The sequence below is a fragment of the Syzygium oleosum genome, unplaced genomic scaffold (assembly GCF_021117445.2).
Source record: "Syzygium oleosum isolate NSW1041296 unplaced genomic scaffold, Sole_v2.1 Sole_v2.37, whole genome shotgun sequence".
Classification (NCBI taxonomy): Eukaryota; Viridiplantae; Streptophyta; class Magnoliopsida; order Myrtales; family Myrtaceae; genus Syzygium; species Syzygium oleosum.
In genome coordinates, this window is record NW_026607521.1 from 2,364,431 (window position 1) to 2,388,482 (window position 24,052).

The window sequence follows — 24,052 nt, forward strand, 5'->3', positions numbered from 1 at the left end:
GGTGTAGGTCATAATTCATTGGCCATCGCTAGATGGGTTTGGTTTTGAGAGTTATTGCGTGCAAGTGCTAGCCCATTACTGCTACATCATAATGATTGCTCTCCTATTCATGGTGATATTGTTTTTTTTCCCTCTTGAATTTTCCAAAAAATGTGAACTGTGACAGTGACCGGGTCTCGTGGACAAGCACCCTTGGACATGTAGTTGATTATGCACGTCACAAGGACGGTCGCCGTGTCGAAAATTTGCAATCTTTCTATATTTGATTGCTTAACAAGTGTTTCGGATCATTATTTTTAAGAAAAGAAATATATACAAGCAAACTTAAGGGGCATATAGTTGCCTAGGGGCCCCAAGCCACCCCCAGGTCCTGTCATCAATGGAGATGGACTTTGCTCTCGTCCCAAGATTAGAGAACGTTTTGACTGACGAGCGTATTAATGGGTATTTGAATTGAGCATGTTAGGGCTTGCATCATGATCACGTGAAAATTCGCTCCATTAATTATATTTCATGACAAAGTTTAGTATTACCAAGAACTTACGATCATCCCCTAATTAGTCATTAATCATTGTCCCTGTCCTGGGGGCATATGGAAAACAAAAGAAGAAGGAATCGCGTGCACACATAAATCGAATTTTTTTATATAATATTAAAAGTTATATATCGTGTGGATTGTGTTTATTGATTAAGATAAGGATGACAAAATCCAGTTTTGGAAGTCTGTCTTGTATAATGAAAGCAATAACTAAATTATGCCTATTGGTCGACACTAGATGGAGAATAATCGAACACCTGTGTCTCCATTTCACTCCTATTAACGAGATAATATAACCGAGTAAAAGAGAAAGAAATTAAGAATTTCCAATAAAATAAAAACTTCTTTAAAGATGCATTATGACAATGTGTAGAAACTTGGTCTGTGGCTACAAAATGTCTGAATTGGTAATCAGGACGGTGCGAGCTCATTGAAGCTAAAAATTGTTAGAAGACTACTCAGTAGAAAGGCAAGCAAGATACTACAAGTTGCTGGACTTCACAGCTTAAGATCCACCTCAGAGGCCCGCCGCCGCCGCCACTAGCATCGCCGCCCGCGCCTCCTCCACTTCCATAGCTACCGCTTACACCACCACTGGCAACCACCTCCGCCACAAGAAACTGCCGCCGACAGCCCCCCCGCCTATTCTTCCAAAGCCATAACTTGCACCACCACCACCACCACCACCAAAATCCTCCACCACCTTTCCCATCACCAATGCCACATTTGAATCCTTCTCCTCCAGCACCGCCTCTGCCACCTCCTATGCCTCCACCGAAACTAGCACTGCCACCACCGACTTCTCCCCCGACACCACCACCTTCCCCGTCACTTTGCCACCTCCTAGGCCGCTGCCAACACTCCTATCTGCATCACTTCCAACCCAAAGAACCTCCAGCACCATTGCCTTACCAGGTTCAATTCCTACTCAACCCACCTTTTTGCCCTCCAAAATCCTACACCTTCTTCTCTGCGTCCAAAAGCCACTGCCAACCCCTTCTCTACTACCACCACCTTTGCCACCGCCAGCTCCAACAACACCTTTTCCGCTCCCAAAACCACCAGCACCACCTCCAACTCCTACACCGTCACTTTTTCCATGTCCGAAAGGCATCAGTGACTCCTCCAGCACCATCACCTTGGCCACATCCCACTCGTGGGACACCACATTTTCCTCCAACCCAGCCCACCCCAGCTCCTCCAGCTCCAGCTCCGCCAAATCCTCATCCACCCACTACCACCACCAGTTCCTACCCCAACTCCAAAGCCACCACCAACTCCTAGATCGGCAACCTGATCAAATACTCCTCCAGCTCTGCCATTCGATCTTGCTCCACCATCCTTATCAAATGCTCCACCTACAACTACACCACCTCCTTCAGCACCACCACCCAAGCGTCCTCCAGTGTTATCAGACAACATATATATTAGTCATAGACCACACAGACTACTCCATGGATGCGTGTGTTAAGGCCTCAATGTGACTTTCCTAATTGGAGAACATCAAGTTGTTAGATGCAATTAAACTTAAGATGACAGGGTCTTTTTTCAAAATTAACGATTAATTCCAACCCAGTTCTCGGTAAACAAGCCACCGGGTTGGGGGCGGGGGGCTGAAATTTGAGAACAAGTCCGCCAGACCTTCCAGGATCAAAATCTAGAAGGTACTGGAAAGCAAAGAAGAAATGGTGATCACCTTTTCCTCATGCAAACAAAAAACTGATAATAGACTTTCCACTTGAAACATAAACAAAAGGGATGGCCAGTCTAATGGGAAAATTGTCAAAAAGTACTAAACCTATTGCACTTTTGCCAATTCAATCCTAAACCTTTTAAGTTTGCCAATTCAGTACTCGACATTTTCACTTCTTGCCAATTCAGTCCTAAATCTTTTGACTTCTTGCCAATTGAGTCCATCCGGCCAATTTTGGCCGGCCGACGCTAACGTGGCGGCTAGCAGTCTGGCCAACGCTGACATGGCAATTTTTAAATATTTTTTTCGAAATTTTTAATATTTTTTTCTTTTCTTTTTTTTTTTTCAGCCCTTCTTCCCTATGGCCGGTCCGGCGACCGGCCAGAGGCGTGAGCTGGCGAGGTCGACCTCGCCGGCCTCTGGTGAAGCTCGTCCCCGCCGGCCACTGGCGAGGGTGAGCCTCGCCGCCGCTACCTGGGCGAGATCGGTCTCGCCATGGCTGGTCGAGGCTCGACCTTGCAAGTCGCTAGCCGGCCTCACCTTGGCTAGGCGAAGTCGAGCATCGACCAACTATGGCGAGGCCAGCCAGCACCATCGCAGGTCGGCCTCGCCTTGGTTGGGCGAGGTCGACCTAGCAGCGGTGGGTGAGGCTTGCCCTCGCCAGTGGCCGGCGGGGGCAAGCTTCGCCAGAGGGAAGAAGGGAGAAAAAAAAAAAGATCAAAAAATTCAAAAGAATATATTAAAAAATTACCACGTCAGTGTTGATTGGATGGCCGACGCTGACCGGCGGCCACGTCGGCGCCGGCCGGCAAACACGTCAGTGCCGGACAGCCAAAATTGATCGGATGGACTCAATTAGCAAGAAGTGAAAAGATTTATGACTGAATTGATAAATTTAAAAGGTTTAGGATTGAATTGGCAAAAGTGCAATAAGTTTAGGATTTTTTGGACAATTTTCCCCCAACCTAACTGCAAGTGAACCAGAGAAAGAAGCCGAGCAAGTACACACCTTGATAATGTTCAACCGGTCCCAACATGAACGAATCAATCATTGCACCCTCAAAGCTTGGATTGATTTACCGATGCAAGTACCGATGCCCAGCCAGTACATCAAGACTGCCTGACGCTTCAATGGCATAATGAATCGGTACCCACTTCACGAATTTCATCACTACCTTTGCAAGCCCTTTCACATGCATAATTTATGTATAAGGTACCAAAAACTTTTCAAACATAAGGCATGAGGACGATTAGTTAACTTCACAGACAAGGCCTTCGTATTAACTCCTGACCAATCAAAGAGGAAACATCTATGGATCAGATTGTCTCGCCCAAGACCTCCTCTTTCCTAAAAGCTAGATTGTTGGCTTTATTACATGATATATTACAAGCTATAACTTAGAGGGTAATGCTGAGGAGATACTGTTACAATCATTGTTGACTCTGTGACGCCGTATAGACCATATGTATCTATGACACATGCTTACAGTGGGAGCACGTCGCAGCTCAACTGTCCATACGACGCATTTCAATCATGAATCTACATTGGAGACAGCTTTTCCCAAAGGCAGCCTTGATTACACAGCAATCAGGTAGCACTTCTTGGTCTCAAAGGCGCATCATACTGTTGCATTAGGGTAGGAGGTCTAAAGAGATCTGAGGTTACATCTCTGGCTAAAAGATCATCGTCCAACTCTTGAGAAGTTGATATTAAAGTTGGGAACTTTAAGAAGTGACATATCCCAAAATCAGTCGTGGAAGTTGATTGATCGAGTACCCATTTGCAGAATTCAATGCCAGGTTCGGTCCATCCATGTGTTAGTCAAGAACTTATACTTAGCATATGCCCTTGGAGAGACAAAGGGAAGAGGGACTGGTTGAAGTTGAGAAACATTTGAACTATGATTTTGAGGTCCAGAAAGCTAGTCAATATCCTTTGATCTCTGAGGCATGGGGAGTTCAAGAGTAATGATGAAATAACATCTTTCAGACTCTCTAATATATTGCACTTCACCATTCATGAGCTTTAAAATCTTCCTGCACATGCTCAGCCCCAAACCTTCCTCGGTCATCCACCGACTGCTATGGAACATGTCTTGAACCAGCTCAGGAGGTAGACCTTCACCAGGACACACAATCCTTCATAAAGGGAACAAATGATATAATTAGATTTGCATTCATCATACATGCCAAAAGATCCAATCTGTAGGTAAAGGTACAAGAAGTCCACACAGCTTTTGCCTACGTGCACTATCGTACGCTTCTAATTTCTGAATAGACATATGCAGCTAATTTTTTACTGAGGCTAATTTGCTCATGAGGTCTACGAGTATGGGGACCGATCAGTGCATTCTCAAAGCAGCCGAAGAGGCATGCATAGTGATATAGCAGGATTACATAATTACCGATATTGAGAAAACTATCAAGAAAATTAGCATTTACTTTCATTATAGGCCAACTATACTGAAAAGTTTGAAAGCTTGAGAAGCTTCTGTAAGTCCCCCTATAACAAAATAGGCCATCATTTCCCCAGATTACATCCAAGACAGGACTTAGACAAGAGTTCTTTAATATCTGGTGTATGTCAAGGAAATTTAATACCAGGTAGAGAAATATAAAGCTATCCAATGGAGCATGTATATCAAAGTATATGATTCTCCCTTAATTTTGACTATGGCATAATTCAATATAACTGAGCAAAAGAAGATATATGAGCAACACATCATTTATCTATCAAGTAAATAATAAAATTTATAAATTTATTTCCCATGACTTCACTGCCCAGCTTGCCTCCTTGTTCAACGGAAGTTTGTAGAAATCTGAAAAATAGAATACACAGTATAATACAATACTTTTGAAAACCAGAAAGGTCACAAATCGCCTCAAGCAAGCTTGTAGTGGTCGAAACAAATTTGTTTGAAACATGACGCAGTTTCAATCTCCACATCTGGTGATGATTCTCCAAAGACATTGGACAGTCATTCGATAAACACACATATTGATTGAGAGAAACAGAACCTTAAAATTTGTCAGTATCCCACACTGACAATCCATGATAACAGCAATCGATCATTCTATGATAACAGCAATCCATCATTCTAGCATCTAATTCATGCATCAAATCTGATAACCATAAGTTTTCTGGAGCTAATTAACCCTCAAGAGCTCTGAAGAGTTAACAGAGACGAAATTTTGGAAAGAAAGCCGTATCAGGAAACCATCTCAGAATAGGACAATGCATTATCCACAGAACATACTCAAAACAGATAGGAACCTATAAAAAGAATACCTAAATTCGTTGTGCACAAGGGTTAGTCCTCCAGCAGTTTGCTTCCGACTTGGATGAACGTGAATCTCCACCCAACCCTCTGGAGATGGAGCATTTCTCACCATATTTAACAAGAAATCAGCCAATACTTGTTGAATTCTCAACTGATCACCACAGACAGCCAGAGTTTTAATTTCATCTGGAATATCACGAATCAATTGCAAACCTCGTTCTCTCAGCAATATCATTACTTGGCTAACAACAGCATTCATAACACTTCCAAGAAAGAATTCGGCCATCTCAAGCTCCAATGAACTAATTAGAAGAAAAGAATCGATCAGACCACGTTTTCACCAATAGCAGAATTGTGCTAAGCAAATAGGTGAGAGACTAAAATTCTTTGTGCCACAGCAGTTTAGACGCAGGAAACACTGTTACTCTTGAGTTAATTTTCTTCATGTCAGCGAAGAAAGATAAGATTGTTAAACGACTATTTGTTCGGACTGCTTCAAAGCAGCCAAGCCAACGAGACCAAAATATTTTTAAAACACATCTATGGACACAAGAAACTGGCTAGATAACAATAAGAGGGAGTGTAAAGATTCATTGTACTTGGTTTGTACTCCAAGTCACACTTGCGTATTGGGAATTGGGAATTGGGAATTGGGAATTAAGTGAATAGGTCATCTTAAATAAGTCAGCCGCACGTACATGAGTCAGTAGCGTGAGGCTTAGCTTAGAGCTAGGTAAAAAAAGGAAGAAGAAAGCAGTCAAAATTTTTCAAAAACATTACTTTTTCCATTGTATTTGAAATGTTATGGAGAAGAATGAAAGCACATGGCCAAAGTTCATCACCGTCAATAATGCATTGATATTTTATATAAACTCAGCGACTATTTCCAGTTTAGACTCCAAAAATCAGTCCTGTTCAAAAAATATTCGTAAACAAAATTTACATTCCAAACCTTCCAAGTATAAGACGAAAGGAGCGTGTCCCCAGAAAAAAGCAGCAGCAATTCAAAGCAAATAGCTTCATGCATTAGCTTTTCATAGGAAAAACCAAAACCTCAATGATTTATTCAAAAGGATCAAACAAACTCACCCATCTTCAATGCTTCGCAAATCAGCATCATTTATTATCTTCATCATCTGCTTCTCACAAGCAGCACTAGTCTCAAGAAACTGCTTTTGATCCTCAGTCAAGCCTGTGGCCTCCAAGAGTGAGTGAGTAAAACGTATGCCACTTAAAGGATTTCTTATTTCTTGACACATATAAGCCAACTCTTTCATTCTTGAAAAACTTTTCTTGTCCTGCTGCCTCTGAACTTTCAGAGCTTGCTGAAGCTCAGGACTTGCAATTTGCAAAAAGCAGAAGGCTCCAATAATCTTCCCATCCATGCTGACCCTCTTATTAGCAGTCAAGAGCACTTGCACATATTTACCATGTCGGTCAAAGAAAGTGAAAGGAAACTTGTCTGCATCCTGACCTCCAATGGCATTATGCAAAACAACCATGAATTTCGTCAATGCATCTGGACCTTTGAGCCGACAGCAACTGCCAAAGACCTCCCCAACAATCATCTTTCCCATAGTCTCACCTCGTGTCCAACCAGTGAGCTTTTCCATGGCAGTGTTCCATTCAGAGCAGCAAGTATTATCATCACAAGCAAATATTGGAGGGATCAAAGGATTGGGACTATGAACAATAGCCTTGTAATCACCTTGGATGTGTATAAATTTGTCCATGACTATTTTCTGACCAGTAATATCTTGACCAACAAAGCAAACTCCAACTATATTGTTCAGATAATCCTTGCTAGAGCAAGCATTAACCACTACAAAAATAGCCTTCTTGTGGTGTTCTGGCCCAAACGTTCTCAACTTTATCTCTACATTTTTATCCTCTTCACCTGCACAAGTAATGCCCCCACAATTCGATGAAATACTTGACATTACAGCCTGATTTGCCCAAGAAAATTACCCATTCTCTTGCCAGTAAAAGTTAACTTAAAAATGGAGAAGTGAGTGAAATCTACCAAATGGTTGCTGTTGGAGGTATACCCAACAGTATTCTGTGGTGATTAGCTGGTGAGGCCCCAAACTATATCTTTTTAGAATCCTAAGAGTGGCATGAGATTCTATTTCAGGTCAAACTACAGTCTTTAACAGCATGTTGCTGATGGGAGAGTTGCAGTCACACAGTTCCTAGCCGTAACAAGATTTTAAGGCTTAGATTTTGTGATACCCTTTTTTCTTGGAGATGAAAAGTAATGGGTTCTAAGCATACTTAAGGGGCAGTGTTGTGCCTGTGTCGAGAAGAATCATAAACTACAAGCATTGGAATCATTGCTAACTATGTGAATTCGGCTTTTTTTATGATATATCATCCTAAGACCTCATGTTCATATTCTGAACGGTGACAAAAATGACACGCATCATCTAGGGGGATTTCAGTACACTATGTGCTATTCATGACCAAGACAAATGCAAGATGACTTATTCAAGCAATATATGACATATTAAATAGCAATTGGGGTTGAAAAGAATCTGCACACTTATAAGGCAAATGTTTGACTCATCTTGGGTTTTATTTGAACCGCAATCAATGGTGGGAACACCATCCACGGGTGATACATAAGTAATCATGACGACAGCATCTACGGAGGTGGAATCCGTTTGACATGCTAAAGGCTAGAAGTTCCTGCTAGTGAGATTTTTGGTGAGATCTCTAGCAAATTTTGGTGGTTTAGACTTTAGAGATATTTTTATACTTTCCTCTACATAGTTTCAAGAGAAGATTGCATGAATAAATATAAAGATGACACGTACAGGTCCATGCTTGCTAAGTTTAAGGAGTAAGTGACGGCCAAAAAGATGTTTAATGAGTAAGTTCCACTACAAGCTTGAAGCAAACAACTTGATGTGATTGTCAAGTACATTGTTACGCAAGACATGATGTCTTGATTCAAATTGAAGCTCTCATTAGGTGCTCATTAAAAAAAAAAATATGGATCAGCTACCACTGGTCAATTTACAGGAGTAGCCAAGCTGAATCCAGGTCAAGACCTAGTCTACTCCTAATCAAGATATAAGAACGATGTCTTTCTAATGAAGAGATGAATCTACTATGTGGGTGGACAGTTATCATCCTTTATCTAACATGTAATGAACTTCACCTAGAAGCTCTATCATGTCACGTCAGAACATCTCGTACAAACTCTAGAACTGGTGAGGTAAAAGATATCAAAATGTAAAAAGGCTTACCTTGTAGGGCATGATGCAAGAGTTTGTCAACAATCTCTTCTGATTCCTTAAAAACGAGATCGTGCAGCAAGGACTTCCCCATCGAGTCTTCAACCGAGAGCCCCGTTAATTCCGCCATCTTTCCATTCCACCCATTTATGCGGCCATCAACATCAACAGCAAATATAGGAGCAGTTGCAGTTTCTATCAAACGAACCATCTCCCTTGCGACCGAGCTTAATTCATCCACACCTTGCAACTCAAGATCCCCTTGTTGAGCATTGACAACTGCCTTGGAGTTACTAGGCTCAGCATCTCTAAACGAGTCACGCAAAATGAGCTGCAAAGAGTGGATTGCGTCCATCTCTGCATTCTCCCATGGCAAACTCCGGCTCTTGACCACTTCCAAAAATGCCTTAAAAGAAGAACGAGGGTGCATCCTCTGCCCATCATCTTTGTCCTCGGGATGATGTTTAGCACCACCCCATTTTATCTCTTTTGCCGTATGGGACCGAAACCAGAACAGAAAATCCCTCTTAGTGATATAAGCAACAGCCATCCCACATACTGCATCCCCAAGTGAGGCTGCCCCAGGGTATCCAGCATCAGCCAAACTGTCCGTGCTCAAACCAGTTGAGTCTCCATGAAATGCTAATAACCACTCCACAATGTCCTTTATCTGGGATTCCATTGGCGTCACACCAAGTGGGTAGTACTTTCCTTGATAAAAAAGTGCCGCACCATCGCATTTCACCAGGTCCATGATACTGGGGCTCTGAGTGACAATTCCAGCAGGGGAATCCCGGAGAAGCATGTCACACAACAAAGTTTGGGTCCTTAGAACATGCTTTTCAGACATTTGAGATGCCAACTGCAATTCCATGTTTAATTGAAGTCCAAAGGCCTGCATTAAGAACTCACATGCATATCGGAGTGGAAAGGGAATGCACCTGGCTGACGTGTGATGACAAACCACCAGACCCCATAGCCTCATCGCGTTACGACCGCCGACAGCTTCTTCATCATTGCCATTTATAATGACAGCCATAGCTAATGACGCGATGGAGCCCATGTTAGCCATGTACTGCGCATGACAACCATGAGGAGCGCGAAGTGTCGACCCAACCAAGCACAGAGGTTGCATAAGACTGTCGTCCTGTACGACAAGAACTGGCGCAGCATCGCAGTCCGCAATCATCCTAACCCGGTTCTGCTTAAACAAGAACCTTGATGCCTGCGGAATATCGGTGGCAGGATAGTGCAAGCCAATATATGGCTCCAAGTCCGGCCTCTTGCTCTCAGCCACAACCTCCCCATGCTCATCTTCATGAAATTTGTAGACCATGACCCTATCGTACCCAGTAAGTTCCCTCACGCTTTCGACCACGGTGTCACACAACAGCTTGACGTCCCCGCCAGGGAGCGATTGCAGGTGAGAAATCGCTCTCACCGCCAACTTCTGCGACTGCACAGCCCCAGCAATGGACAGGGCAGGATCCTCTGTCCTCGTGGGTTCCAAATCAATCACAATGCCCACATCGATCCTGTGCAAGATGGCGTAGAACGCCTTCCCCGAGTTCTTCGAGTGAATCCAGAGGGGATTCAGCAGCATAATCTCCCTCGCCCCGAACGCCTTCTCGAGCAGGACCGCGCTCGACGGGGTGAAGAGGGTACGGACGTCCGTCCCGATCGCGAGGACCTCCAGCTTCTCGAGGCTCGGCACGGACTGCGGCGTGAGCCCCAGCATCTCCCTCGCGTTCTCGCTGTAGGCGAGGATCCCGAAAGTCGCCTCGTCCGCCGCAATCGTGCAGCCGAAGGGCTGTATGTGGCCGCCCCGCTGGATCTTCGACAGGTAGACGGTGATCTGCTGCTCGGGGACGGACTGCGTGGTGGTCCTGACCGACTGCGAGTAGTCGAAGGACTTGCCGGACTCCCCCGACTGCTCGAACACCGCGTGGAGGCGCGCGTCCTGCGTGTACTGCGCAATGGCCTTGCTCACCGAGTACGTCTGGTGCCCCGCCCCCCGCCCCGCCGCCGCCGCCGCCGCCGCACTCGAGGACTGCGCCTGCTGCTGCTGCTGCTGCTGCGAATTCGCAGCTTTGCTCGTCGACGCCATCCCCCCCGCCCCCGCCCCCGCCCCCGCCCAACTCCCACTCCGCCTCCCTCCGTCGCCTCCTTCCTCCTCCGCCTCCGCCTCCGCCTCACGGCGTAGGCGGCCCCGAACGGCTGAGGAACCTCGCATTCCCGCGGCCGACGAATCCGCAGAGACGGCGACGGCGATGCTGCCGGCGCTGCAGCGCGCGCTTCTGCTTTCTCTCTCTAGCTTCTAGAGAGAGAGAGAGACGGGGAGAGTTTCTCGAGTTGGAAAATCTCGGATTGGCTACCGCAGGTGGAAATGAAGCGATATTCGTGCCTTTGTGCTTTTATTCTCTCTCTCTCTCTCTCTTTTTTATTTCATTTATTTTCGATTTTTGTTTTTTTTCGGGGTTCTCCTTCTTTTGGTATGTCGTGTCCTTTTTCTATTGTTCACGTGCGACTTCGCTTCCCCCTTTGTCCGAGCTGGAGGCGAAGCTTGTGGGCGGCCACGTGGGCAAATTGCAAAGTAAGAGAGAGAAACTGGAGATAGAGAGAGAGAGAGAGAGAGTGGAATTATTTAAGATCAGATGAGATGAGAGCAAAAATGTTATTGGTCCCTCCTTTTTCTCCACGCCTTTTTTTCCTCGTTTATTTTCCCTTCACATCCCTCATTTATTCTCCCATTAATTGCCCTCTCGCGAAAAAAGAAAAAAATCTCAAATTGATGCACGTGGCGTATTCATCCATAACTAGCTTTTGCCCGGGCAAAAAAAAAAATCCCAAATTAATATCCCTAACTCGGATCTGCCCTTTATTAGAGACGAGTATATGGTAGATGAGGGTCCGACCCGTATGACGATCGAACCGAAGGTAACAGCTGCTCGCATGCTTTTCAAGACGACACCGAGTAAATTCGAAACGATAGGTGATTGCTGAAGTCAGCTCCTTTCATGGTGGGTTTTTTGGGGCTTGGCTACTTTTGAGGGGCTATTCTCTCCAACGGACGTGTTTGTCCCATTTAAATGCACAGTGCCCCTCTTTTATGTGTCGAGATTGAAGATTGGAGTACGAGGGTGGTGGGGCTAAGAGCATGCATCCCCTTGGCATTTGTACCTGAGCTGAGCGTTGCCATGTGGGGCTTGTTTCGTGGGGAATCTTTTGGGAAAAATTGAATGAAAGGGTTTCCAGTTTCCCACCCTTTAATAGTGACATTGATTCAGTGTGTAGTGGACTTGGTGTGCGTGCGTGCGTGAGGTCACACTCCAACTCCAACCACCAAAGGGATTGGGGATTACGTTCCTTTATTTCTCTAGGTCACCAGTGCCTCCTCTCTGGAATCACCATTTGGGACCTCGTGTGGTGGAGATTTCGTGCGTTGCGGGTCGTTGATATGTGTTGACTGCACGGCTCGTGCTGCTACGGATTCCGGAGCGCGCACGGTTTTCATCCGTATCCGTTCGCGGAATGCTAGGAATTCCAGGACGTGATTGTCGAGCCCGTCGGAGTTCTGGCTGCCGCCTACTTCCTCAGCTCGACGGCTGATCGACGGCCCCGTTTGCTTCTCTACGGTTGTGGTTAAACTTGCACGATCGTGGCCGGAACGTCTAGCAATAATAAGATTGCCACAGAAAAAAATTTACGAGATAAATTGGGAAGAATCGGATAGTGAACCGTCGTAGCAGCTGGCTGAACTCCCAAGCTTTTGAATGTCATGCTTGGGAGCTGAGCTTTAGTTCATATGGCAAGACTCATCATAGTTCAGCTTCAAGTGTGCTTTGGTTATTCCCATTTACCTCATGAATTTTTCAGCTCAATTGCCATGAAATCATTAATCAAGACCCAGCTTTGGGGCTAGAATTAGCAAAAGAGTTGACCCATCTGTGTGTTCAGCTTGAACAATTCATGCCTTTTATGCAGGAAAATTGCCTAATTAATCTTAAATTTATTGTACGGATATCAATTTAATTTTTAATTTTTTGATTTTGCCGATTAAGACCTAAACCTTTGCGTGAAATCACTGACATGGCGGTGTGCCACGAAGGACGGCCGATTTAGGACTGAATTGTTAAAATTGAAAAATTCATGATCTAATCGGCATCCATGAAATAGATTTAAAACCGATCGGACAATTTCCCTCGCTCAAGGACTATATCTCATTTGGCCAAAATCCAATGTTGGGTGCATCTACTACTTTTGGTGTGGTGCGCATGGCCGATCAGCAGCTGGTAGCCGAAAGCATGATTGGGGTAGATCTTGATCTAGATGATAAGATCCAGAAGACAATGATGTTCGTGTCCCAACCTATGTTGGGTTGTTGAATCTTCAACTTTGCATCCGACATTCTTTCATTTTTTTTTCCTTCTAATAATGACTAGGAAACGAACCTCGGATAAGATATGGATCTCGGTCGGAGCTGGAATTGAACTTGCGGACTTGAGGGCAATGCAAAGCAAGAGAGACAAGAGAGAGACAAGAGAGAGAGAGAGGGGAATTGTTTGAGATTGAGATGAGATGAGAAGATTGGTCTCCTTTTTCCACCTTTTTCTTTGCCTTCCCATCCCCATTTTATCCCTTCGCATAATTGATTTGACAAAAAGTTTTAAATCACTTTCCAATAGTGAATTCTTTTCCTTTTCCTCCTCCTTTTATAAATTCCAAAGTTTCGAATGTCCAATCGGCGAGCAATTCAACCAGACGCGTGACAAACTCTTGCTCCGCGTACACGAAATGATCATAAGAGCATTCAAATTCATGCTTTCGAGATGGCCTTAAGAAAATCGATAAAAATAAAAATGGGGTTGGTTATTTCCAAATTATCTGCTCTGAAAGGTGGATTTTGGGCTCATTGCGATCGAACTTTGAGGGACTATTCTCCAATTCAAATTATGAATCTGCTGTATTATTTACACTAGTGTCCAACTAACGAGCGATCTAACCAAACTAGACTTCTTATTCGGTGTACACTAGATATTCACGGGAGCATTATAATGTACCCTTTCGAGATGGCTCTAAGAAAATGCGAAAAGATGGAATGCTTCTAAATTAGCTCCTCTTGTGGTGGATTTTTGCGAAAAGTGACGTGTTGATATATTGTCTTATTTCATATCGACATGTCCCTTTTCATGTATAAAATGTTGAAGATCATGGTGCGAGGTGGGGGCCTAAAGCATGCACTCTAGAGGCAATTTACACGAGTTTTGAGTGTTAGCCACGTGGGCATGTTTTAGGAATGTTTTGGAAATTGAATGGAGGGTTACTATCGTTTAATAGTGACAGTAAATGACGTGATTTTAGTGAGTGAGGTCACGCTCCAACCACTAAGGGTTGGAGTTATGCAATGGAAATTACTACGAGCATTGATCAACATTTGGATTCGAAGTCGCCGACGGCGAGGCCATCGCATAAATTAAACGTGTTAGTTTTACGTTGGGGTTATGGAATGGAAATTACTGTGGGCATTAATCCACATTTGGATCCCTCGTCGCATAGATTAAATGTATTAATTACCTACTTTTTTTTTTTGGTCGGAATATTAATTACTTACTTCACGTTGCGAATTCCGAGGCACAGGAAGAACTCGTGTTTCCTAACCTTAGCAATTGCAACCGTGACATTCAGATTAAAAAAAGCCACTTAAAATAAAAATATATTGATTTGATTAGATTCATGGTGCGTTTGTTACATGGAAAACTCATAATTTGAAGAACATTTAATTTAAAAAAATGATCGTTTGTATCTAGACATGGCCACGGTTTGGAACAGGTGGTTCCGATTCGTGGCCATGTATGAACCGGCGGTTCTGGGCTGGTTCCGATTCCGGCCCAGTTCGGAACCTGCCAGTAAAAATTAAAAAAATAAATTATGAAATAAAAAAATATTGAATTATCAAATTATGAAATATTGAATTATTCAATATAAAATGTAATCAAAATGTACATTGTAATCAAATTTGGGGAAAAAAAGAGAGAAAGAGATGGAACCGGCGATAAAAATAATATATATATATTTTTGGAATCGGAACCGGGCCAGTAGGCCACGGGCCGGTTCCGGTTCTGAACCGCGGGCTTGGTCAACGGGCCAGTCCCGGGTTTGACCCGAGTCGGTTCCTGGCCAAAACCGGCCCGTGGCTATGTCTATTTGTATCGCTTATATAAATGAATGAACAAAAAATATTTTTATCATCCATGAAACCATTTAGGCGAGAATTGTTGTCAACAGTGAAAATATTTTCTATTAACTAATTTTTTTAACAGATATAACCAATTGTTTTTTGAAAAATATTTTTCAAATCATTCGTTTTTTTTTGTGAAGGCAGTTGTTTCACGAAATCGAATGATTTGAGAAATTTTTTTCAAAAATTAATCATTTGCATCACTTATAAAAATAAATGAATGAAAATTACTTTCATCGTTCACGAAATTATTTAGACATTCACGAAAACGAATGATTTGAGAATTTTTTTCAAAAAATAATCGTTTGCATCACTTATAAAAATAAATGAATGAAAATTACTTTCATCATTCACGAAATTGTCTAGACATAAATTCTTGTCGATAATGAAACCATTTTTTATTAGATAATTACTTCAAGTAATACAAAAGATCATTTTTTTTAAATATTTTTCAAATTATTCATTTTTGACGAAATAAACGGAGCCTTAAATTGATTTGGATTCTTAATTTTGATGTTTGTTATTCACCCATAGTTTTTGATATTTGTTATTCACCCATAGTTTTGGCATCACATATTTTCTAGATTGCTTAGTGCTTGTATCGCTTACAAAATTAGTTTAGAACTAGATTTATGTCAATTTCCTGTTCGACTATTTTCCAACTTCCATCTTTTGTTGTAACTCTCATGTTGGGTCGTACGAAACTGAGCCCAACTCCACATTCTCCAACGTCAATTTTGGTAAAATACAAGTCCAGTCCAATCATCCGGAGGACCAGAAATATGCCAAGAAGGCCGTAGCTAAAGAATTGAATTCACCAGAAGTCCCCACATGAGCAGAAACCATCCTGAAAATGATGAAACCGCTTCCTATCTCGCACGGTAATCGGGCGCTCGTATACCTTCGAAATCAGCTTCATTGCGGCGTGGCAATCCTCGCATATCCGTAGGTTCTTGGCAATCCGAAGCGGGGTCTTCGGGTGGGTGCTGATGAGCCCGAAAGCTACGGCGATCTTCTCGCTGTGATAGTGCAATGCACTCTCCTTTTCTTCTTCATCGACATTGAGCAGGACTTGAGTGGTGTTGGGGCTATAGCCTAATGATCTCAACTTGCTGGCGATTTCCTCCAACATCGAATGAATCTCTTCGGCTCTCGGGTGAGCCTCGTCTTCCACTAGGAATTCGTAAATTGTTCCGTCAAGCTCGATCCAACTGCACCCGGGGTCCTTCCTAATATCCATCTCCTTCATCTTCAATCTAATGTCCGAAACTCCCTCCCAGTTTCCTTGAGACGCAAACATGTTGGAGAGAGCCACGTAAGATCCACTGTCATTAGGAGATAACTTCATTAGCCGTTGTGCTATTCGTTCACCCATCTCAATGTTTCCGTGCATCTTACAAGCACCTAGCAGGGCTTTTAGTATCACATCATCCGGTTCCATGGGCATGTTCTGTAGAAGCTCCTCAGCCTCATCCAACAGTGCGGCACGTCCGAACATATCAACCATGCAACCATAGTGCTCGATCCTGGGCTCCAGTCCGACTACATTAATCATATCGTTGAAGAATGATCTACCCTCCTCAAGTAAACCTGCATGGCTACAAGCTGTTAATACAGCAATGTAGGCAACATCGCTTGGTGTTACTCCGGATCGCTCCATTCTTGAAAAGTAATCAAGAGCATCCTTTGCTCTGCCATGCATAGCAAGCCCTCCAATAATGGCATTCCAAGTTTTTGCACTCTCTTTTGGTAGCGCCTCGAAAACTTGAAGTGCCTTCTCAATACTCCCACACTTTGAGTACATATCGAGCAAAGCAGAACCAAGAATATCATCAATCTCAATCCCATTCTTCTCTGCATATAAATGGACCCATTTCCCCAACTCAAGCGCCCCCAAGCGCGAAATTGCCGGAAGAACACTAACTAATGTCACATAATTTGCAGAAACATTCCCCATCTGTATCTCACGGAACGTCTCAACGGCCTCCATAAAAAGCCCATGTTGTGCATACCCGGATATCATCACATTCCACGACACAACACTTCTCTGAGGCATTTTATCGAACAGCTCCCGAGCAGCTCTAAGATCCCCCATTCTAACATACCCATCAACCATCACATTCCACAAAACCACGTCCCCCTCTTGCCTCCTGAGATTCATCTCCTTCCCCACCCCATCACTCCGAACAATTCTCTCATCAAACAAAACGTAAGCATCCTCCATGACACCGCAGAGCACGTACATTCTGACAAGGTTACTAAGAACAAACTCGTCACCATCCAAACCACACTTAGCAACCATCCCATGAACCTGCCTCCCTTCCTTCACCCTCCCCAACCTCGCACAAGCCTTCAACACCGGAGGGAACGTGAACCCGTTGGGCTCCACGTGGCCACCCCGGACCATCTCGCGGAACAGGGCTAGAGCTTCCAACTGCGTGGCGTCGTCGTCGCTCTCGGCAAGAGCCCTGATGATGGAGTTCCAAGAAAAGCAATTGGGCCGGCGCATCTGGTCGAAGACCGCGCGCGCGTACCGGAGGTCGCGGCGGCGGGCCGAGAGCGCGCAGAAGCGGAGGATCTCGGCGGCGGCCAGGGGGTCCCGGACGTCGCCGGTCTTGATCATGTGGGCGTGGACCTGCTTGAGGTCGGCCATGGACCTGCATCTCGCGATCTGCGGGAAGAGGGCAGAGGGGTGAGGCGGCGGCGGCGGCGATCCGGCGGTGGCTGCGCACACCGTCGAGTTCATGAGGCGGGCGAGCTCGCAGTTGCGTCGAGACGTTCTCTTCCCGCGCTTTTCATCCCCGCGCCATGGGCCCGATGGGCTTGGGCCTGGGCCCATAGGGCCCCGTAAGCTCGGCCCGAAGCGGAGCGTCAACGGATTTTCATTCGACCGGATGAACGGCCACGATCGAATCAGGCTCCCCTCACGCTCGAAAACCCTAGAGATATAAACTCGGTCCCGGAGCTGTCCTTCTCGCTTTCGTGTTCGGCCATAACCAGAGCTCTCGAAGCTACGCCTGCCGTCGCATCTCGCTCATCCGTTCGTGCCCCAGCAAAGCTCTGTCGGAGCGAAGATGAAGGTTGTCGCCGCGTACCTGCTGGCTGTTCTGGGAGGCAACACGTGCCCCTCCGCCGATGATTTGAAGGACATCCTAGGATCGGGTCCTCTCTTTCTCTCTGTCTCTCGATTTAGTCCATGTTTCGCTCATTTGACGACGACGCTAGCTGGAGTCAAGGTTTAGTAGTCTTAAGTTTTCTTGCATCGATTAATTTAGGAACCGAAGTTAGCGAACGCATGTTAAAGTTTGAATCTTTCTGCATGTATATTTGTATCTTTACCTATTCATTGTGGAAGTTAATGAAGAGGAGGTTGCGATTGCTTGATGCGTATCTGGTGACGGATTTTAGCACTGGGTGCTCGGGATTTGCTGTCGTAGTGGGTTTTTAATGCTCTTCAAGAGGCTCCGGTGACCAGCTTGTTCATTTTTGGCCGTGGTGATAAGATCCTCCGCTATCTGATTGTCGCGTTCATGTGGATCACAGTAATGCCGGGGAGTTGGTAGATTAGTCTGCAGTAGTTTTGCGTAGGCAAAAGATGTTCAATGCTTGATTTGCAGTGTTGCTCGGTGTTTGTTGGACCTGCTCATAGAATCGGTTGCCGGTCATCGCCCTGTAGATTTAGTAGACTTTGGTGTATCAGGAACAAAATAGAAATTTCAGACTGTAAAGGGTGCGTTTGTTTCGCGGAAAACGGATGATTTGGAATACATTTTCCAAAAAATGATCATCTGAATCATTTACAAAAATGATTGAACGAAAAATATCTTCATCGTTTATGAAATTGTTTAGACGTATATTATTGTCGATAATGGAAATGCTTTTCATTGGCTAATTGTTTCAAGCGATACAAGCGATCATTTTTTTGGAAGATGTTTTCTAAATCATTCATTTTCCGCAAAACAAACGAAGCCTAATTTAGTTTTATGGGATGCGGGAATCTTCGGTGTACAATGTTGTTTCTAAGATCTTTCCAGATTTGTGGCCCTTTTGGGGGAGCAACATTTGCTGTTGTACTGAAGGATTGCCTTGTGAATTTTTGACAGTTGGAGCTGAGGCTGATGACGATAGGATAGAGTTGCTCTTGTCCGAAGTCAAGGGAAAGGACATCACTGAGCTGATTGCCGCCGGAAGGGAAAAGTTGGCCTCCGTGCCCTCTGGAGGTGGCGGTGGCGGCGTGGCCGTTGCTGCAGCTCCATCAGGCGGCGCTGCTGGCGGTGCTGCCCCAGCTGCCGAGGCAAAGAAGGAGGAGAAAGTCGAGGAGAAGGAAGAGTCTGACGATGTAAGCACTATTGTTCATCTCTCTGGTTCTTTCGGAGTTTGTTTTGTGCAGATGATTTGGTCTTTCGGTTGCCATTTGATTTAACCTAAACTTGGACATTTGCTTTGCTGCAGGATATGGGCTTCAGTCTCTTTGATTAAGAATGCAGATGGCAATTTTTGCTTACAAACGTGTGTGTCGTGGATATAGGCGCAAGCATGCGGTCTCTGTAGTCCATAGTTAGAAGTTCTTGTTTTTCTTTCTTGTTTGCTGCTGGATTCCCTTGAAAGTTTTGTTTGCCCTAATGAGATGTTTTTGGGACATGGGGTTAAATTTTTCCCTGCAATTCGTCCATTTCGGATTCCCTCTTGATTATAATGTACTGCTTATCCAGTTTAGATTCTTATTTCGTGGCGAGGCTCGAGTATCGAAGATGCACTGGTCGTGCGACCTGGGTTTTAGAACCTGTGACCACGCCAGGATCGCTCATCTCAGTCATCCAACACCTTGGGTGCTCTAGTATGAGCTTTTGTATTAGTCTTTGCCGTGGAGTGCTGTGGCTGTTATCTCTGTCTGATAACCAAATGGTCTGTTTACTGAAAGGAGAAGGTGGCTGTTATCTCTGTCTGATTACCGAATGCCCAAACTCGGGATCGGTTGACTGCAGGGGGCGCTGATATGAGGTGGGGTCTTGGGTCCTGGGTCAGGTGGCGAGGATCCTCGGGTTCTCGAGCTTGGCTATCTAAGCACCAGAGACTCGGATCTTGCGTGGATGCGCGAGCCCGAGGCTTCGGGCAGTGTCGGGTCTAGAGTCTAGAGACCCTCGAGCCTGAAGCTTCGGGCAGTCGGGTCTAGACCCTTGAGGTTCCCGGCCTGGGAGCCACCGGTCCCGTGACTAATTTAGTGCGTGAATCCGTATATGCAGTCTAAAATTTGTCCAAGATCGTAGCGACATTGAGGGACAGATTCATAAATGTCAAAAGAAGTTATGTGCAGCGGACGAATTCTATTGCTGCATGTGGTAATGCTTCTCTATTCCCTAATAATTGTAATTAATGAGTTAATCCGCGTTGACTTATTTATGCATAGTGTGACGTGGCGTATGTAGGAGGGATTAGAAACCCAAAAGAAACGCTCCCAACCGGATTAACATGTCCTTAAACACAAAATTAATGCGTAATTAAATTTTTCTCTTTCATTCTGTTCCAATCAAACCACAATCCCCACCTCAGAAAAAAAGTAACATTCGACGAATCCCAGATTTGTTCTTTTTCGTGGAGGATTGATGACCTCTTCATCCTCTGTTCCTTAGCCTTTTTCCTCCGATTTCTGTTGGTAATGTCTCGTAGACATGAAAGACGAGCTCCGTTCCCATCTCTGGTTCCATCTGGTATGCATTTGCCTCGCATCGAGCATCATTCGAATTCTAGGGAAAAGTTCCGGCATCGATTCCGAGTCGTATGTGATTGCGTGCGGATCCTCGAGCCGAGGAACCGATTCGGATGGCCGAGTTTGGTGGCCGGATTCCAAGTTCCTCGCCTCGCCGGCCAATTCGGTGCCCGCCGCCGCCCAATTCCAGGACCCTTCTCTGCCTTCCACGGTCCCATACATGTCTGCCAGAGTGTTCACCGCTCAATCCTCCTACAAATTCTCGGTTCCGTCGAGAACTCGGCTATGGCTCCGGCTCCATTTTTACCCTTCTGCTTATAGCGACCTCGATCCATCCAACGCCTATTTCGCAGTCACCGCGAATGAGTTCGCACTCATGAACAATTTCAGCGCCTCGATCACCGCCCAGGCGCTCACGCAGGCATATATCATCAGAGAGTTCTCGCTCACGCCGGTTGGATCTGGCGACCTCAACATCACTTTCACGCCTTCCACAGCACACGACGGGGCCTACGCATTCGTCAATGGCATCGAGATCATTCGGATGCCCGACATGTTCGAGCAGGCGACGATGGTCGGATTCAGCGATCAGGCCGTCCCCGTGGATGGATCTTCTTTGCAGACGTTGTATAGGCTTAATGTGGGTGGACAATACATTCCGCCAACCAATGATTCCGGCCTCACCAGGACATGGTACGACGACACCCCCTACTTATTCGGCGCCGCAGCTGGCGTCACGTCCGCGGCGGACAAGAATGTGAGAGTTCAATATTCTCCGGATGTTCCGGAATATATTGCGCCGTTAGACGTGTATAGCACGGCGAGGACGATGGGTCCGGATCCTAAGGTTAATCAGAACTATAACCTCACCTGGGTTTTCCAGATCGATGTGAATTTCACCTATATCGTCAGGTTTCATTTCTTGGATTTCCTCCTCGGTAAAGTTAACCAGCGGGTGTTTGATATCTTTGTGAACAACCAGACGGCGCAGGCGTCTGCTGATGTTATCGCGTGGTCCGGTTCGGAGGGAGCACCGGTTTATAAAGATTTCGCGACTTACGTTAGCAACGGCGCCGGCGACGAGCAGCTGTGGGTGGCTTTGCATCCCAGCGTTTCGATGAAACCCGAGTACTATGATGCGATCCTCAATGGACTTGAAATCTTCAAGATGAATGATAGCAACGGGAATTTGGCCGGTCCTAACCCAGTTCCGTCGCAAATGCTTGTCCATGCCGAGGCCGAGGCGGCCAAGAAATTCGCTCCTTCGGGTCCTTCGAGCACCGGCCAAGTGATTGGCGGGATCGCCGGAGGGGTTTTAGGATTCGCTATAGTTGTTTCGGTATGCCTTTTCGTGCGGCACCGGAGGAACGAGGCCAACGGAACGGAATCTAGGGTCGGTAAATGGTTACCGCTCTATGGAAGTTCACGTGCGTCGACGACGACGACAACGAGCAAATCGACAATTTCCGGCAAGAGCAGCGGCACCAGCAGCCACCTCTCGTCGCTCGCGGGAGGCCTGTGCCGACACTTTTCGCTGTTCGAGATCAAACACGCTACCAAAAACTTCGACGAGTCGCAGGTCATCGGGGTGGGAGGATTCGGGAAGGTGTACAAGGGCATGATCGACGGAGGGTCGACCGCGGTCGCCATCAAGCGATCGAACCCTTCTTCGGAACAAGGAGTTCACGAGTTCCAGACCGAGATCGAGATGCTCTCCAAGCTGAGGCACAAGCATCTGGTGTCTCTGATCGGGTTCTGCGAAGAAGACGGCGAGATGATCCTGGTATACGATTACATGGCCAACGGCACTCTCAGGGAACACATGTACAAGGGCAACAATCCTCCATTATCATGGAAGCAGAGGTTGGAGATCTGCATCGGCGCCGCCCGCGGGCTGCACTACCTGCACACCGGAGCGAAGTACACGATCATCCACCGCGACGTGAAGACGACCAACATCTTGCTCGACGAGAGGTGGGTGGCGAAAGTCTCCGACTTCGGGCTATCCAAGACGGGGCCGAACCTCAACCAGACGCACGTCAGCACCGTCGTGAAGGGCAGCTTCGGGTACCTGGACCCCGAGTACTTCAGGCGACAGCAGCTCACCGAGAAATCCGACGTCTACTCCTTCGGGGTAGTCCTCTTCGAGGCCCTGTGCGGCCGGCCCGCACTCAACCCGAGCTTGCCCAAGGAGCAAGTCAGCCTCGCCGACTGGGCTCGGCACTGCCACAGGAAGGGGAACCTGGAGCACATCATCGACCCGCACATTAAGGGTCAGGTCAGCTCGGAGTGCTACCGGAAGTTCGCCGAGACGGCCGAGAAGTGCCTGGCCGACCGGGGGCTCGACCGGCCGTCCATGGGCGACGTGCTGTGGAACCTCGAGTTCGCGCTGCAGCTGCAGGAGAATCCCGACGACGCGGCCGACCTCGCGGCGGAGCGCGAGGGCCATGACGTGCCGAGATCCATGTTTGGTACAGATGAAGGGACCGCCGTGAGCGGAGGAGAGATCCAACATGATTCAAATCCGAATGCAGTGTTCTCGCAGCTAGTGAATCCTAGTGGAAGATGAACTCCATTATTTTTTTTCATTTTTTTTTAATTATTCAAGCTTATTTCTGTAGGATTATTTCTCATATTCTTCATGGAGGTTTAGGCAAATTGATAGTATTTTTTGCATGGACATATATATCAATTTTGTCCTAATTTTATTTCCCCACTTTTTTTTAATACGATGTGCATAATTATGGATGCTCTTACTTCAATTCATTGATTTTTCCATATTCTTCAAAGAAATATTATTGATTTAGCAGTAAATTAACTAAGAGAATTTAAAATATATATATTTAGTATGAATTTATGACAAATTGAGAATATCAATGAAGAAAGTAGACAATTTTATTTAATTTATGGATTCTTTCATTTATATATTAAATGATAATTACACAAATAATCCATGAATTTTGATCAAATGTCGATGTGGTCCATGAACTTTTAATTTATTTAACGTGGTCCCCGAACTTTATTACCACATGCAACGTGATCCCTGAACTTTTAATACGTTAAATGTGGTTCCTAAACTTTTCGTAAATGTTCAATCCAGTCTTTCGACTGTATGGAAAAATCCAACGTCATCCTCCCATTAGTTCAGGTCGATGAACAATATTGAATATTTTCATGTAGTTCGGAGACTAAATTGAATATGTACCGGAAGTTCATGGACCACAATATATTTAGCTAAAGTGTAAAGAGATCACATTTGGGTCATTTTTTGAAAATATTAACTGCACTATCTTTAATAATTAAAATGAATTTTTTTTAAATAAAGGTAGGAAATGGTCCGTGATAGGGTTTAAGCC

At 45.4% G+C, this 24,052-nt stretch overlaps 5 protein-coding genes across 5 annotated transcripts; 2 read left to right on the forward strand and 3 right to left on the reverse strand.

Annotated features, from left to right (window-relative positions):
• Positions 1-996: 996 nt before the first annotated feature.
• LOC115677009 (glycine-rich cell wall structural protein 2-like) lies at positions 997-1,960 on the reverse strand. The gene is made up of 3 exons (XM_030600060.1): positions 1,832-1,960; positions 1,476-1,772; positions 997-1,389 (listed from the first exon to the last, which is right to left on the reverse strand). Exons 1-3 carry the CDS (start codon positions 1,958-1,960, stop codon positions 997-999), a joined length of 819 nt encoding a protein of 272 aa, XP_030455920.1.
• Positions 1,961-3,485: 1,525 nt separating this feature from the next.
• On the reverse strand, positions 3,486-10,858 carry LOC115677072 (phytochrome B-like). The gene is made up of 4 exons (XM_056305394.1): positions 8,764-10,858; positions 6,602-7,409; positions 5,521-5,814; positions 3,486-4,370 (listed from the first exon to the last, which is right to left on the reverse strand). The coding sequence occupies exons 1-4, from the start codon at positions 10,856-10,858 to the stop codon at positions 4,154-4,156; spliced, it is 3,414 nt and encodes a 1,137-aa protein (XP_056161369.1). The 3' UTR covers positions 3,486-4,153.
• A 4,801-nt stretch (positions 10,859-15,659) lies between these two features.
• On the reverse strand, positions 15,660-17,843 carry LOC115677206 (pentatricopeptide repeat-containing protein At5g48910). Its single transcript, XM_030600325.2, has one exon. The coding sequence runs from the start codon at positions 17,826-17,828 to the stop codon at positions 15,804-15,806; it is 2,025 nt and encodes a 674-aa protein (XP_030456185.2). The 5' UTR covers positions 17,829-17,843; the 3' UTR covers positions 15,660-15,803.
• Positions 17,844-17,955: 112 nt separating this feature from the next.
• LOC115677207 (60S acidic ribosomal protein P2-1-like) lies at positions 17,956-19,713 on the forward strand. The gene is made up of 3 exons (XM_030600326.2): positions 17,956-18,151; positions 19,093-19,328; positions 19,442-19,713. The coding sequence occupies exons 1-3, from the start codon at positions 18,064-18,066 to the stop codon at positions 19,466-19,468; spliced, it is 351 nt and encodes a 116-aa protein (XP_030456186.1). The 5' UTR covers positions 17,956-18,063; the 3' UTR covers positions 19,469-19,713.
• A 140-nt stretch (positions 19,714-19,853) lies between these two features.
• LOC130135755 (receptor-like protein kinase ANXUR1) lies at positions 19,854-23,394 on the forward strand. The gene has a single exon (XM_056305462.1). The coding sequence runs from the start codon at positions 20,659-20,661 to the stop codon at positions 23,263-23,265; it is 2,607 nt and encodes an 868-aa protein (XP_056161437.1). The 5' UTR covers positions 19,854-20,658; the 3' UTR covers positions 23,266-23,394.
• The last annotated feature ends 658 nt before the right edge of the window (positions 23,395-24,052 follow it).

Excerpts from the sequence above, each read along its gene's own strand:
- LOC115677207 (XM_030600326.2), top strand. The coding sequence starts at position 18,064 with ATGAAGGTTGTCGCCGCGTACCTGCTGGCTGTTCTGGGAGGCAACACG. Across the intron at positions 18,152-19,092 it reads GAAGGACATCCTAGGATCGG|TTGGAGCTGAGGCTGATGAC; the intron begins GTCCTCTCTTTC and ends AATTTTTGACAG. Across the intron at positions 19,329-19,441 it reads AGAAGGAAGAGTCTGACGAT|GATATGGGCTTCAGTCTCTT; the intron begins GTAAGCACTATT and ends GCTTTGCTGCAG.
- LOC130135755 (XM_056305462.1), top strand. The coding sequence starts at position 20,659 with ATGAAAGACGAGCTCCGTTCCCATCTCTGGTTCCATCTGGTATGCATT.
- LOC115677072 (XM_056305394.1), bottom strand. The coding sequence starts at position 10,858 with ATGGCGTCGACGAGCAAAGCTGCGAATTCGCAGCAGCAGCAGCAGCAG. Across the intron at positions 7,410-8,763 it reads CTTGCATCATGCCCTACAAG|GTGAAGAGGATAAAAATGTA; the intron begins GTAAGCCTTTTT and ends TTACTTGTGCAG. Across the intron at positions 5,815-6,601 it reads TTGCGAAGCATTGAAGATGG|TTCATTGGAGCTTGAGATGG; the intron begins GTGAGTTTGTTT and ends TCTTCTAATTAG.
- LOC115677206 (XM_030600325.2), bottom strand. The coding sequence starts at position 17,828 with ATGGGCCCAGGCCCAAGCCCATCGGGCCCATGGCGCGGGGATGAAAAG.
- LOC115677009 (XM_030600060.1), bottom strand. The coding sequence starts at position 1,960 with ATGTTGTCTGATAACACTGGAGGACGCTTGGGTGGTGGTGCTGAAGGA. Across the intron at positions 1,773-1,831 it reads CTGGAGGAGTATTTGATCAG|TGGGTGGATGAGGATTTGGC; the intron begins GTTGCCGATCTA and ends TGGTGGTGGTAG. Across the intron at positions 1,390-1,475 it reads GGATTTTGGAGGGCAAAAAG|CGGCCTAGGAGGTGGCAAAG; the intron begins GTGGGTTGAGTA and ends GAGTGTTGGCAG.